Raw genomic sequence first — 15,620 nt, 5'->3', positions numbered from 1 at the left:
GTGTATAGACATAGGTGTATGGACAAAAGTCTTGGGACAACCAGTTTAGTTCATGATATGTCTGCTGTGCTGCTGGAACTATTTCTACCACTGCGGGTTGCTCATTGGTTGTGCAGTTTCGAAATCGGTAACTTAACTACAGTGGTACCTGGACTCAAAAGTTTAATTTGACGAAGCTCTTAATTTTCCATCATGATCACTCTTATATAAAATCATAATGAAAGTGAATGTGAAGAAATAAAATAATTTTCCTGCGTGTCAATACTGTAAATGTGTGCGTTGGATGTGTGTCTTTAAGGGCCGTGGCGTAGAGAGTGACGTCAAGAGCTGGAGTCGGTAGCTCACAGGCGAAGGCATGACAGTACCCAAGAAATTACAAAAATAAACATTAACATTAGCTAACGTTGCTGTGCCTTAGCTCTGGAAGCTGCAATTCGCCACAATTTTATTGCTGCGCAGTCTCCTCTCAAATAAAATGTCTCTCCATACCAATAGCCACATGCCAAGAATGAATACACAAGAGCCTAGTTCTCCTCCATTGTTGTTTGTAAGCGTGTTCCGATCCTATAGAGGCTTTCAGTGTGTTTTTCGCAGTTTACCGCAGCCTTCCCAGAAGAGTGGAAGAGTTGAAGCTGCAAACGCCAACATAAAAAGACCAATTTAACAACCGCACTTCTGTTTTTTTACCTTCCATTAGTTAATGGCAGGTGTCCCAATACTTTTGCCCATATAGTTTATGTCACTACAGTAAGGATATGTTAAGTTTTTCTTCTTTCCCATCTATTTGTGAGCAAGTGAAGGTCTTCGGCACTAGTTTTAATCATGCCGTTCATACAAAACTGCTCTTCACACAACCAAAACAGTGATTTTCAATGACTTTCATGCTTAAATTCATAACAGTAAAAGTGGTCGCATGAGAGACAAACTCCATTGAAGTTAAACATGCATCATCATTATTATTATGTCCCGTATACCTGTCACATATGTCGTGCACCATTTGTGTGTGTCGCCTACCAAGTGTAGCAACGACCCCCCAGAGGAAATGGGAGTATTGGGGTCAGTTCCCTCCTTCAGCAGACGCAGAACTGCAACACAAGAGCAAGTAGTAATTACATAATACATATTCACGGAATGGACAAAGGCATTGGGACACCTGGCCATGTCGCTTCAGGAGTTGCCCAGTTTGCAGCTACAACAGCTTCCAGTCTTCTGGGGAGACATTCTACAAAGATGTCACAAATTTAGTTAGGGCCTGGCTTTGCAATCGCAGTTCAAGGGGTTTCGAGTAAGTTGTTCTCCACCAAAGTCATCCAAGCTTGCCTTTATTGACCTGACTTGGTGCACTATGGAACAGAAAAGGGCCTTTTCCAAACTGCTTCCACAAAGTTGGAAGTGTACGACTTGTTTCAGAAAAGTTCCAGCACTGGTTTCACAAGACACACATTTTCAAATACAAACTAAAAAAGTTTTTCCCTTCAGTGTGGGTCCAAAGAGATTCTACAATGTTCGCTTCATTCTTTGAGCAAGAAGAGGGAAGTGTTGTAGCAAGAGAACTCGTGGCTGCGTCACAATGACGGCGCACCTGCTAACAGTGGCCTGAGCATCCAACAGTTCGTGGCTGAGATGAACCTTTCCGTGCCGGAGCAACCTCCCGAATAACCCGACATGGCTTTCTGCGATTGTTTTCCTTTTTGCCGAACTCAAAGGGGTTAGTGTTTTCACCAAGTGCATGACATTAAGAAGGCTGAGACAACTTCCAAGGGAAAAACTTGTAGTTTGAGGTTTAAATTGGACATAGATCTTTTGTGACACCAGTCCTGCAAGCGTTATTATGCGTTATTAGGAATCCCCCTTGTGTTCTCGGCAGGACACACCCAACTGCGATATGAGTGGCTTGTGCATCGCGGGAAAGGTACACTACGCGGATGTAACGAGATGACCATTCTAAATCTGCATCAGATATGTACAAAAGAAAACATCTATTTCGTTATGGTTAGGCCATCCCAAAAACATAATTTAATCATTTCAGAGTAAAATATGTATAAACAAAGCCCACTGTACTCATAGTGCACTGCGCAAAAACATTTTCCTCATTTGTCTAATAGCCTCTGGAGTGTAATATTGTGGAGTAGAAATTGAACATTGAAGTCAATCACGGCAATTATCCTTCATCTCTTCCAAATACTATAAAGGCTCAAGACTCCGACTCCCCCCAACTAAGGCTCATCTAAGATTTAAGTAGTTACCAGGGAATAATACTTTGGCTTTGCTGTATGATTGCTGAAATCCTCATTAGCGAACAGCAACTTTTTAAGCGGACGAGACACGAGCAGGAGAATCGTAAATGACGTAAACATGACTGCTGTAATTTTTTTTCCTTGCACTTCACAGCGTTACGTGACCCTATAATAATTAGCCAAATACACTAGCTTCACTTCACCCGTGAGCTCTAGAAGATGCCGTTTGGAGTTTACAGCACATATTGAGTGTGTCCGAAGAGAGGTTAAAGGTAACGAGCTGCACGACGAGCTTGAGACAGTAAATAAATAATAGCTATCTGCCTGGGAAAACCAATCGATAGGCTCTTTAAACCAAAAAAACACTTTATTGTTTAGGGAACACTGGGACTCGTTCGAAAAACCCAATTGCATGTTTATTTATTTAGTCTGACCTTGAACGTCCTTTTCCCCTCGTCGTGTTTTGTATCTATGCATACTAAAGCTGAACACTGAAGTGGATGTGATTATTTCTTTGTTTGTGGATGAAACTCAACACTCCTGCTGTCTCCTGCTTCAAATCTTCCAGTGATTAGGAGATTGGAATATGATTCATACAAATGTTGCTGTTTCATTTTGCGAATGCGTCTTGATCTTAACAAGCACCAAAACAAACGTTTATGAAGGAAAAGGACAACGGAAGACACAGCTAATGTATCTCCGTAGCCGCAACATATTATTATCCCTTTGGAGACTTGCATGTGATGCTGCCATTTGCGGTTACAATCAGGTGCCGATCAATCGCTAAAAAACTGTAAAGTACACATAACAGATGTCTTTCACACTTCTCTGCATACATTTCGTAAAATGTAAATGATTAGCTTTCCGCATAACTATACAAGGGGGTTCTTGTTTTACGACGGTACTGAAATACGACATTTCGAGGTTACGAATGGTGTGCGATGAACTAGTTTGTGCATCTTTTCATTTATGGACTCAAGGTTTTCGTCATATAAATATTCACTATAATGATGACTTTACTTACTACATTAATGAAAAACTACGGTGACGTTCCGATTTAAGTACCAGTTCAGGTTACATTGCTGCCATAGGTCAGCACACAGCCCCCACACTCTTCTCCCTTCTTTCCGTGACGTGGATCCACTCAAGGCCGCCAGAGAGGCGCTCTAAAGAGTCCATGCCACCCTGAAGCCCTGGTCCAAACGCTGGCTGTCGAGTTAGTCTTATTTTGTTTTCTTTCTTTCTTTCTCCCCTTCTTTTAACACCATTCAATGATGATATTCGTCTGGATTAATTGGTCAAACAATTAATCGCAATCTGCATAGAAATTGGTGTGGTATCACTGTATCCGCTTTGGTTCGTAAACAAAGTAAGTTACCATAAAATACTGTATTATGTATCTTGTCTTGTCTTGCCAGCGTACCCATAGGCTTTTGGCAAAAAGTATAAGGTTTAATTTTATGATTATTTTAGACTAGAATGCTTTGAGTTTGGATCCTTTAAGCCTTACTACCTTGGATGCAAAAGGATGAATTAAAACCTGTCACAAGTACAATAAGCAGCATACAGTATTTCAAAAGCAGGGAACATTGATTTTTGTCATTCCGTATACCTGGAGATGAATGTGAGAGGCGAGTGGGGTTATTACAGATATTTATGTCCACTGAAAGATTTAAACAGGACACCAGGTAGTTTATTCTTGTGCCGCAGCAGCAGCGACAACAGCGATCCATCTTCGTGCGCCCGTTTAACGTTTGATCACACGCTCCCTTACTCTTACATGCTCTGCCAACTACTTTTGACATAATACACACTCTTATAGGGAGGATGCTGACAATGAGGAACTCCACAGTGGGAGTGGGAGGCTATACCCCTTGTTGTCATTTGCTTGGGTGCTGCAAAACAGCTGTTCCACAGATACATTTGCATGGCAACCGGGAAAGGATAATGGGGCAAAAAATATATATATATATATATTATTATTATTATAATAGAGGGTGCTAGGGCGCCGCCCCGCCACTCAGCGGTACAAAAATTAATTGTAATGTAACATGTATTATTATAACAAGTATTTCAAAATATATGCATGTCTATTTTTTAGAAGAGAGGGATTACATAGTTAATGCTGAGTTTAAAAAAAAAAATAAAATCTGTTGTCTCATTTTGTGACACTTTTTCATACAAGAGATAGGAGCATGTGGGGCTCTGAGTGGGGCTCCAAGCGCTTGACCTCATTACGGTCGTGTGTAACTGTGGGTAACTATCCCAGCTTACTTTGGATCAATGGCGGGGTACACCTTGGACTGGTTGCAGGGTGCATATACAACCCCAATTCCATTGAAGTTGTGTTAAGCATAAATAAAAACAGAATACAATGATTTGCAAATCATGTTCCACCTATATTTAATTGAATACACTACAAAGACAAGATATTTAATGTTCAAACTTTATTGTTTTTAGCAAATAATCATCTTAGAATTTTATGGCTGCAACACGTTCCAAAAAAGCTGGGACAGGGTCATGTTCACCACTGTGTTACATCACCTTTTCTTTTAACAACATTCAATCAACGTTTGGGAACTGAGGACACAAATTGTTGAAGCTTTGTAGGTGGAATTCTTTCCCATTCTTGCTTGTAGTCCAGGGTCTCCGTTGTCGTATTTTACGCTTCATAATGCTCCACACATTTTCCATGGGAGACAGGTCTGGACTGCAGGCAGGCCAGTCTAGTACCAGAACTCTTTTATTACGAAGCCACGCTGTTGTAACACGTGCAGAATGTGGTTTGGCATTGTCTTGCTGAAATAAGCAGGGGCGTCCATGAAAAAGACATTGCTTGGATGGCAGCATGTTTCTCCAAAACCTGTGTGTACCTTTCAGCATTAATGGTGCCTTCACAGATGTGTAAGTTACCCATGCCATTGGCCCTAACACAGCCCCATACCATCACAGATGCTGGCTTTTGAACTTTGCGTCCATAACAGTCCGGATGGGTCCTTTCCTCTTTGGCCCGGAGGACACGACGTCCACAATTTCCAAGAACAATTTGAAATGTGGACTCGTCGGACCACAGAACACTTTTCTACTTTGCATCAGTCCATCTTAGATGAGCTCGGGCCCATGTGGTGATATCCTTGACACATTGATGTCGGTTTTTGGTGCAGTGCCGCCTGAGGGATCGAAGGTCACAGGCATTCAATGTTGGTTTTTGGCCTTGCCGCTTACATGCAGTGATTTCTCCTGATTCTCTCAACCTTTTGATGATGTTATGGACCGTAGATGATGAAATCCCTAAATTCCTTGCAATTGTACGTTGAGGAACATTTGTCCTTAAACTGTTCGACTATTTTCTCACGCACTTGTTCACAAAGAGGTGAACCTCGCCCCATCTTTGCTTGTGAATGACTGAGCAATTCAGGAAAGCTCCTTTTGTACCCAATCATGGCACCCACCTGTTCCCAATCAGCCTGTTCACCTGTGGGATGTTCCAAACAGGTGTTTGATGAGCATTCCTCAACTTTCTCAGTCTTTTTTGCCACCTGTCCCAGCTTTTTTGGAACGTGTTGCAGCCATAAAATTCTAAGTTAAACTGTATTGTTTTTGGCAAATAATCATTATCAGTTTGAACATTAAATATCTTGTCTTTGTAGTGTCTTCAATTAAATATAGGTGGAACATGATTTGCAAATCATTGTATTCTGTTTTTATTTATGTTGAACACAACGTCCCAAATTCATTGGAATGTAGAAATAAACATTAACACTCAAATTGACAACAATTGAAGTCTTCAATAAGCCTTACATGTTTTTGCAATGTGGGAGGAGAAAAACCGACGCAAGCACAAGGACAAGACGCAAGCTCAGCATAGAAATGCCTGAGCCAAAATCCGAACCCATAATCCTGAATGTGTGGCAGATGTACAAACCACTAGTTCATAAATTTCTAGCGACGTATTCCTTAACCAATCTCACCACGACGAGCGACCAGGAGCTGGCCACGGCACCAAAATAGTCCAAAGCCGTTCCTTCCTTTTCCCAATCGTCAACGGGAAGTTAAAGCCACACTGAAAAAAAGTAGTCTTGACTTGTTGCTGTGAAAATATCTACATATATGTACTTGAATGTATAAATAACTTTTTAGGGCCCTTAAAAGGGGAAAATGAAATAAAGGGTCCATGGATATTCTCCTTTATGAGGTTTTGAGTGATAGAAAAGCACATCAAAGTGAAGAAAGACTTATAGTATGTAATGGTCTACATGACATGAACAGACAGAATATTCTAACCACATAAAAGCAAAGGTTGAAGCTACTCTAAATTCCCGTGTGTTCATAAGAAGGCTGGTTCCAACTGACAGCAGCACTCTTTTCTTGTATTTTTTTTTACATTCATCTATATTGTTTTGCTACACAGTATTTGCATCCATTCATCCATCCATCCATTGTACAATTCTTACTGTTTTCTGACTCCATCAACGAGTCAAGTTTTAGGAGTCAGTTCCCCGTGCAGTGTTCCAAGATGATCTTCTTTTATGTGGAGACACCAATTCGCGTACTGGTTGACGCACCGCAATGTTGTGCGCATCCAACGTGACTTTAAAGTATTTACTTTTGCCCAGTTGGCCTCGTTTCTTGACACTTCTCTGCAATTCTTTAAAACAAATACATCGCAGTCACCGCCCTTGGCAGGAGGTGCCTCCTGCTCCTTATGTGGGGTGGCAGGCATGGAAGTTTAGTTCCCTGGGGCATGGAAGTTTAGTTCCCTGGGGCTGGGGCTGGACAGCAGAACTAACATTCTGAAATTGGCCCCTCGGCCCTTCTGGTCTTCCCCATTTAACTCTCTCGCCCCTCTCACCAGGTTCTTACAGGTTGACCCTTTGAGCCCCAAGCAACTTGTGACTGTTGGGGGAAGCCCCCGCAACCGACCTTCACTGGTGGATTCTAAGCTCTCCTCCCAGGGTGCCGTCACTTGGCATAAATTACAATATACAAGTAGCATTGTTTTGCATAATTCTAATGTGTTTGAACAACTAAAGGCCTTCCCCCATCTAAAGTTGAGTAAATAAATGCCCTGCCATTATTTGTGGAAATACGGTATTCATCCATTCCATCAAAACAATCCATCCAAACTTTTAATTATCTTCTCATCTGTCCAATTTGTATTATTATGAACTACCATTTAGCTCTCCAAATATCCATTTTGTCTTTGTTTCTTTCTATATCCATCCAGTCTGTCTATGTATATTTCAGTTATCTACCATCCGTCCCAGCTTAGTGGGGTTTTTTTTTTTCCATTTTTTCCACTCTAGACATGTCTACGGGTTTAAATACATTTTTAATTAAATTGAACAACATTGAAATACTTATAAAATCTCACATCACATCACATCACTCACAAATAGGAAGTCTACACTTCTACATCCTGTTCTTGAGGTTGGCTTTCTAATGAAGCAATTCAGTTCGGCATGCATCGTTAATCAGCCACAAATGCAAATCCCCTTAATTACTCATTTAGCCTCATCTAGCACAATAACTGTGAGGCACCCGCTCTTTGTACATTTCCTCTTATCTTAAAAACACGCATTCCGTGTGGGGCAAAGATCCAGAAATAGTCACATGTTACTCTTGGGGACGGTACGAGCCCAAGGCGCATGCTATCACTCTGTGCTTCGCGAAGCAGGACAATAAAACGACTGTGGGTAAAAAACCTTAGTGCCACGTAAGTACGATAGAGGAATACTAAAGAAGGCTTGTCAGGATGTTGTAAATTGTGATATGCCCAGGTTTGCCTCCATGGTGGACTAACAAATCACCAAGGAAACAGCTCAAGATCATGATGCTTTCAAGCTTATCCGATGAACCTAAATGGTTCCCCCATGTTGGTACTTTCAATAATTTACAGGAGAGTATCCGCAATCCCTTGGTTCAGTGATGAAGACAGCAGAATGATCCAGGCTATATCCACATAGATATTTTTACAGATGTTTTTCTTTAGAGTCCAAAGGGAAAATGCTTTTTAAATTCACAAAATATTTTTTTTCCCCTAGATGTTATGTTTTTTTACAATACTTAGAACAGCAAACGAGGGATCATCATTGTGCTCGATGTTGTCATTCCTCACAATAACTGAGTTTACTGAGGATCGCAGTATGAGCTGCTTGCTCTATGTTGGGCGTTTTAGGGATTTTTACATTTATTCCAAAAGAAGAAGAATAGGCGTGAAAGAAAATTAATACACGTCTGAAGTTACAGGAGGCAGACTCACATTCAAACCATCAAGCGTCGATTCACTCGCTATTGAACGTGAGGTAGCCATTTTACGCTTTACACTGTGAACATGTGCACAAATTAAGAAAAACTAAGAAAGTTCAAAATAATTGAAATGAGTTTCTTAAATAAAAAAAAAATATATATTTAAGTGTCCTGATTTGCTAAAACAGCCTTACAGCAAACTGTAATTATCGCACCAGCTGTTATTTTGAGAAGTCGTCTACATCCTGCAAATACATTTTATTATGGGCATAAACCTTTCAAATATATAGGTGAGAGCTTTTCTTTTTTTTTTTTTTTTTTTTTTTAATTGGAGTGGGAGAATTCTTTTTGTACCCATTTATGCGATGGCATAGCGTCAGGCAACGAGACCCTGCTTTCAGTCGGACTGCGGCAACGGCCCACCAGCTGCTGCGCTGCCAAACTCCTGGCAGCGAGGCAGTGAAGATTAACACGCTGACCTCGTGACAGATTGCTGCCACTTCTCTGATTAGCCAAAGAGCCTCTTTAGCAACCTGCAGATTTTCGACCTTATAGAAAGTGGTTGAAGTCCAGGACATACTTAGTACTCGTGTCCTCTAAAATTCCATGGGTTTGTTTTTTCATTTCAAGTTTATGAAGCAAGTACAGTGGCTGGCCTGCATTTAGGGTTTTATTTGTCTTTACGGGAGGAGAGCACAGTGAGCAAAACCAACCAAGGGCAAACTTAATTAAGGTTCCGCCAGAGTGAATTTCTCCCTCTTGCACCCTGTTGTCAATAGACTTGATGAACAGATGACAGATGCATCCCCCCCCCCCCGAATGAAAATGCTATTCCCAAGGTTGACACTCAGCTTCGTAGAACAAAAACGTGGCTCGTGTTTTTAGGTACGGTGATGACCTGACATCAACACTCATGAACAGTATAACAGAAAAGATGTAGGATTTTAAATAGTCTACCCGACAAGAGAAAAAACATGAACTGTAAAGTTCAGACTATGCAGCCGCAACTTTTTTTCTTCATCTTTAACAACGATGAGCCTTATTTGTGGATTTTCCCCATGCCAAGAGCGTGACTTTCTACTTTATTCTTCGCTTCTCTTTAATTCTCCAAAATCGCACTCACTGTTCACGAGTATTCAAATCTGCTCTTCTAGCCGATACCTTAACTTAACCCATTTCAGGAGTCTTTTCACTTGTGTGTTACTTTGTGTTGATGTCTCAAGCTGGTTGTTAACGTGGCAGTAACACATGGGCTACAAATTAAAAGAAGAGTAATCACAAGCGTGCATTCGCTCTGCTCTGTGGAAATGATGAGAACAGCTGGAGTTTAGCTTCAGCCTGTGTTTATTTTGCTGACCGTATACATCAGGCTAAGGCGTGCACACCAGAGGGGTGTGTGCAATATGTATAGCTTATTTGTGTGTTTTATTTAGCTCGATAGACCGAATCCTTCACTAAATGGTACTTTTCCCTGCAATAAGTTGATTTATTTGGCAGTGTCTCGACACTGCAACTGTACTGTTGTCATTGAAACTGTTCCAAGAGCTAGCATCTGTTCACAGACAGATAGTCGCCCGGTGTTTTGAAGCATGTTGTAAACCAGTGTTTACACCGTACCCACAGTAATCTTGCCACAGACGCACCTTCTTTGTCATCGTGGCGGAAAATGGCGTCCTGTAGGATGTCGGCGAGGCTGAAGCGGACTTGCTGCTTCTTGCGGTGGCCCGGCGGGAGGCCTCGCGCCTTGACGCCACCTTGCTGCCGCTGCTGGAGGTTCTTCTCCCGCTCGTAGTACGCCCTTATTTGGTCACAGCGCATCCTTTTGACCAGCCGCTGGCGCTGGCCGATGGGCAGAGACTCCAGCAGGCACTGGTCGATCTCCATGTTCTGACGAAAGGCGTTACATAACTGGAAACAGCCTGGTGACCAGAGAAAACAGAACATATCAGCTCCTGGTTGCAACTGTGAAGAGTAAATCAGCATAAAACACTTGACTTCAGGGTTTACTTCAATACACTTTGATAGATACCGAGATAATAACACAAAGCACCGAACATAAAACGCAGTTGCTTCTGTTTAGCCCTTGGGCGGCTTGCGAGAAGCAGCAGGGAACTTGTCGTCTCGCTTATCCCAACAGCGATTCTCCTGCTTTGTCAGTCTCAGTAGTCTTTAGCCAAACAGCCTCACAGTAAGAAACATCAGCTCACTCCCTAAAAGTGCACAGGTGAAGCTACATAACTGAAGCGGGCAACTTTTAGAGAGGGAAATTGCAACGCATAAAGCGCCGGACAAAATACATATACAGATATCTTTCCAATCCAGAAATGCGTAGTTGTAGACGACTGCCATCCATCAATTTTGTCATGCGCGAGCAGATGAAAGCAAAGGTGACGTGCCGTAGTCTACAGTTTCACTAACCTGTGCAGTATTAAACATAACAGAAGGGAAACCAGTGTTGCCATAGGGGAAAAATGTTTTTGGACAGAAATGGTATTTGGAAACTCTTAATAATGTGGACATGTTCCAAATAAAACTGGGACAAGTGTTTTGGGCACAGAAACAGCAAAACAAAGAACTAAAAATTCAATGTAACAATGAAAAAAAAATGAACTCGGCGATCCGGGTCAAAATTCATTCACAAAGGGTGATTGATTACGTTTCAGAGGGCTTCCAATTTCACAGCGTTGGGCCCCATCCAGCTCAAAGGACAAATTTCGACGTCCCAGACCTATTTGGTGGCCCTGCTACCTCTCTATCTGGACATTTATCTATTGCGCTTGTCTTAATTCACCCCACCTGCTGAACATTTGTCTTCACCGTTCTGTTTTGAAGTGTCTGGGTCTCAATATCTGATCTCTTTGTGTTATATGCCTGCCCCCCCCCCCCCATCAGTCTACTTGTCAGATAGAAGGATTGTTGTTGGGACACCACTGATGTATTATCCCCTTTCAGTCTCAGCCAATCGCAGCTCATCGGAAATAATCACAGCTCATCTCTGGCCTTTGAAAGAATGTTTGGACATTCTTTTCATCAGATTTGCATACAACCATGAGGAGGCAAATAAAGTGCTTGTACTTTCATTCTACTTTTCCCTCTACTTATTTCATTCAAGCACCTGCAACCTACATCCTTCTTTGTCATAAACATTTCACAATACAGCAGTACCATCTGCTGTGGTCAGTCATTTGTGTTCAAATCCCAAACAAAAGTGGTAGGAGGGGATCATTCTAATGCTCTTCATTCCAGGTGTTTTCTACCTCAACTTTGTTTTATTTGAATACCTCAACTGAAAGGTTGCGCAAACACACACACTGCTTCATCCAACATATTGTCACGCTGTCTTCCTCAGGTCCTCTGTGACAGACGATATTGCCACTTTGTTTTTGTCCGCGCTCGTTTTTTTAATTTTGGAGGAGCGTCTCGCTGCAGTCGATGGGTTAAGTGTGTTGAATGTGTTGAAACTGGTTGACTTGAGCTATAGAATATGCCAATGTATTTTCATCAGGATTCATTGCACTCCACCAAATAAACAAATCATCTGCTTGCAATCCATCCCATACTTCTTGACACACTTTACTACAAAATTGAATCTCTGGATATTTCATACTTTCAATAGCGATCCAATCGATGGTCCAATTGGCCAACTGAATCCAAGGGCCGTACCATTTATTCAAGTTTCTGTGCTCAGGAACTTTTAGGGCCATTTAACTCTACGGTACGGATATGCACAGAGGCTTAAGTCCACACCTTGTGCTCATTCCATCAAAATTGCTGTCCATCTCCTGAAAACTTGTAGATTATGTACCATATATGGCGTACATTGTCAAAGGGGGGAAAAAACCATTGAAATGCCTTAAGGTGTTTATTGGGATCACAGACTGCCGCCACCCGTGACACTGCCTCCACCTTTGGCTTCCTTCTAATAAAAGACATTATTTAATATCTCTTGCACTGTTGCCACGTTTGTTGTAAAATCCAATACATTTCTTCATGTGTGGGGGACATTTAGGAGCAAATACGGCAGAGGGCTTAACTTTCATTCCACTGCAACATACACAATTATAGGGGTAGTGACGTTAATGCCACTTAAAAAGCACGCTCAGCTATTCATTAATGCCTGCACCCCTGGCAACAAAAGTGAGTCCACCCATAAGTCAAAATGTCCAATTGGCCATCTTCCATCCTCAAGACCAACATGTCTTTCGATCATGGGAACCAGGTACCAAATTTTGTTTCCAGGTTGAATAGATCTCACCAAACCAGCGTTCCAAAAATGGTTCCTGGTCACTTGGGAACAAAGCTAACATGTACAGTACAATTTTGTGCAAAGAAAAATGATTTCTGGATAAAATTGGAGTGGTTCCAACTGCTATTTTACTGTCTCAATGTATCACTCCATCAACCTGATTTCAGTTTGCGGTAAAAACATAGAACCTTTTTGTACCAGGAGTTTTAGTTTTGGTCAAAATGTACTTAGGTATCTCTCTCTACTAGTGTGAGTATGAATTTGAGCCACAGAAGATCAGAACATCCGAGGTGCTCGTGGTTGTCTCATCAACTACCTCCCAGTCCGCCTTGACTCGCTGACAATCATCATTTCTTCGGCCTGGCCACTCTCTGCCCGCCCTTCACACCGTCACCTCGCACTCAAGGCTGCGGTCGTATCGCCGCCATTTATTAGCGACGCGTGACAGCTGTCACATTGTGCGGCGCATTTATGCCAACATGACTCATCCTCAAGATCGCGGCATATGCGGGCAATATTCATTAGTTTTAAAATGATATACACCAGGACGACGTGGGTGCCTTGTGGTGAAATTGAATAGTGATACAAATGTCTTAAAGAAGCATGCTTAATGGAAGCAAACAACTGTACTCACACACGAACACTCCAGGAACAGAGCATGGTATAGCCCGCTTGACTTGCAGTGGTGCAGCACGGGCTGGGAGTTACATTTTAAGAAAGGAAACCAGTATATATAGTATGCCATTCTTTTGTTTTGTAATATAACCAAAGATTAGATACAATATTTTGTCAATATAGGTAGCCAGAACTGCGAGGAATGCAAAGTTATCAATGTCCTTTCACCGTCGTTCCCATAATACTGTGTTGCATGTTTTTGTTTTTAAATTCCCCATACAAAAAAAAGACTATTCAAGCAACAAGTTTTTTTCTTATGTTTTTGTGATTGTAGGGTGAAAGCTGCAGCTGGCTACTAGTGTGGACTGAATGGGGGGCAATAGTAGGGAAATGAAATGCTAGTATTTTGAGGGTAATAGCCCGTCAGCAACATATTGAGAGAGAAAAAAAGTACTATGAACTACTTTATTTTTGGAACAGTGAACGTAGTTCAAAATTTTTAATTACGATCTATGAACTGAAGTCGGTCATTTTTGGAACGGTGAACTGAACTTTGAACTTGTTTGGGTAGAAAATGAACTTTCCCAACAATGACTACAGTGTAGAACGTAAGGATGGTAACCGCAAGTGGACAAAAATAATACCTAATAATCCCCACATGCCTATTTTGTATTGGTATTCTTTTTTTGTACGGCGAGATGCATTTTTATCCAATTACGCAAATAACTGATAGAATAATCGCTAGGATAATGGATTCTAAAAATATTCGATAGTTCCAGCCCGTAGTTGAAAGTGAGTAACTTGTTGACGTCAACACGGCAGACTAAAACTACAAGGACTACTAAACAATGGATATTTGCTGGGTTATGGTTGGCGTGGGTGGGTTTGATGGAAACCTATCTGACCAGAGTGCTACGTGTAACCACACAATCATGAGCTCGTCTTTGGTGAAGCAGCACGTAGCTCACTATCCAAGCTTATTTTGCACGCCATGTTCCAAGCAACTGTTAAACAATTGTGCTTGCGATCTGCTCGATGTTTGATACAAGCACAGTAGCAGCTGCCATGTAAGTCAGAAGACCTTATTGACTGCATTCTGTGCATTTGCGCTGTACAATCTCTCCACTTTCTTGCAGGGAAGAAACTACAAAGACGACTCTTGGCTGTTTCCCAGTGTTTATCAATCAAAAATATATTTCACTTTTAATTTCTACTAAAAACTAGACAAGCACTTGCTGATGAAGCCAAATAATTTCAAGGTCATTCTCCAAAGGAATCCCCAACCTACATATGGTTGAATGGAATGAGACGAGTAGAAGCGTGGGTATGAATTGCTCCCGACAGCAGCGCTGTGAAGGAGAGGGGGAAGACAGGCATCAATGGAAGGTGAAAGGTGGGAGGAGAAGAGAAAAAAAATAAAATAAAACAATTCTACTTTCTCATTCCGCTGGCTGTCAGTTATTGATTGAATGTGAAACATTCCATGCAGGCTGCAGCTAATAACACGGCAGAAGAGCACACACATGATATATTGATGCAAAGATGTACTTTAAGGATTTGCAACATTTCCCATTACTCGTCACGAGGCACCGCTCGGTCGAATGTCAATCACCCTATGGCGCCTTTGCCTACTTTTTCATCCCTTGTCTCACTAACACTTCTCGAAATCCCACTCTCTTCATCCGTTCTCTCTCTCTCTCTCTCTCTCTCTCTCTCAAGCCGTCTGCGCTTGTGTTAAAAAGCAACGGCGGACGCTCGCCGCTTCCACCTGCCGCAATCCGCCGGTCAACTTGACACGCACACGCAAATGCAGCATTTCTCTGCTGTGCACACCCACACAGGTAAGAGACATTTGAAGTTTTGATGGTTTGTTGGTACTTGGATGGCAGAGCATGCAAAAGCACCCAGTCATGTCACCAATAAGGAGAACCTACTTACAGCATTTGATGAAATGGTAGTGAGACATTTTAGAGTTATAAGAGTCCATCAGCTAGGTAGAAATCTGGCAGGCAGGCAGGATGGAGGGTTATGCCGGTCAAGCAGGCGTCCCGTCAGCAGCTACAGGTTCCAGCACACACTGGATGCATTATTCATCATCTGGCCTCCCTCCCCAAAAAAAAAAAAAAAAACTGTCCTCATCGTGTGTGCATTATTCACTACGAGCAGCAGCAGAAGCTCCAATTGCAGCACTCTTTCTTTCTCTCTCTCTCTCACACACTCACTCACTCACGGCGACAGCCAGCAAGTGAGCTGCCTCCCAGCGCTCCTCGCCT

General features: G+C 42.0%; 1 protein-coding gene across 1 annotated transcript in view; it reads right to left on the bottom strand.

The window, feature by feature from the left end:
* The window catches only part of myo16 (myosin XVI), a 79,049-nt gene extending 63,429 nt beyond the window's left edge, over positions 1-15,620 (bottom strand). The window contains 3 exon segments of the mRNA XM_061791736.1: positions 1,015-1,085; positions 10,130-10,405; positions 15,286-15,620. Of these exon segments, the coding sequence (XP_061647720.1) occupies positions 1,015-1,085; positions 10,130-10,405; positions 15,286-15,334 (396 nt within the window). The 5' untranslated portion in view covers positions 15,335-15,620.

The sequence above is a fragment of the Phyllopteryx taeniolatus genome, chromosome 12 (assembly GCF_024500385.1).
Source record: "Phyllopteryx taeniolatus isolate TA_2022b chromosome 12, UOR_Ptae_1.2, whole genome shotgun sequence".
NCBI lineage: Eukaryota > Metazoa > Chordata > Actinopteri > Syngnathiformes > Syngnathidae > Phyllopteryx > Phyllopteryx taeniolatus.
Note: the sequence above shows the minus strand (reverse complement) of the source record. Positions and strands in the feature narration are given on the sequence as shown.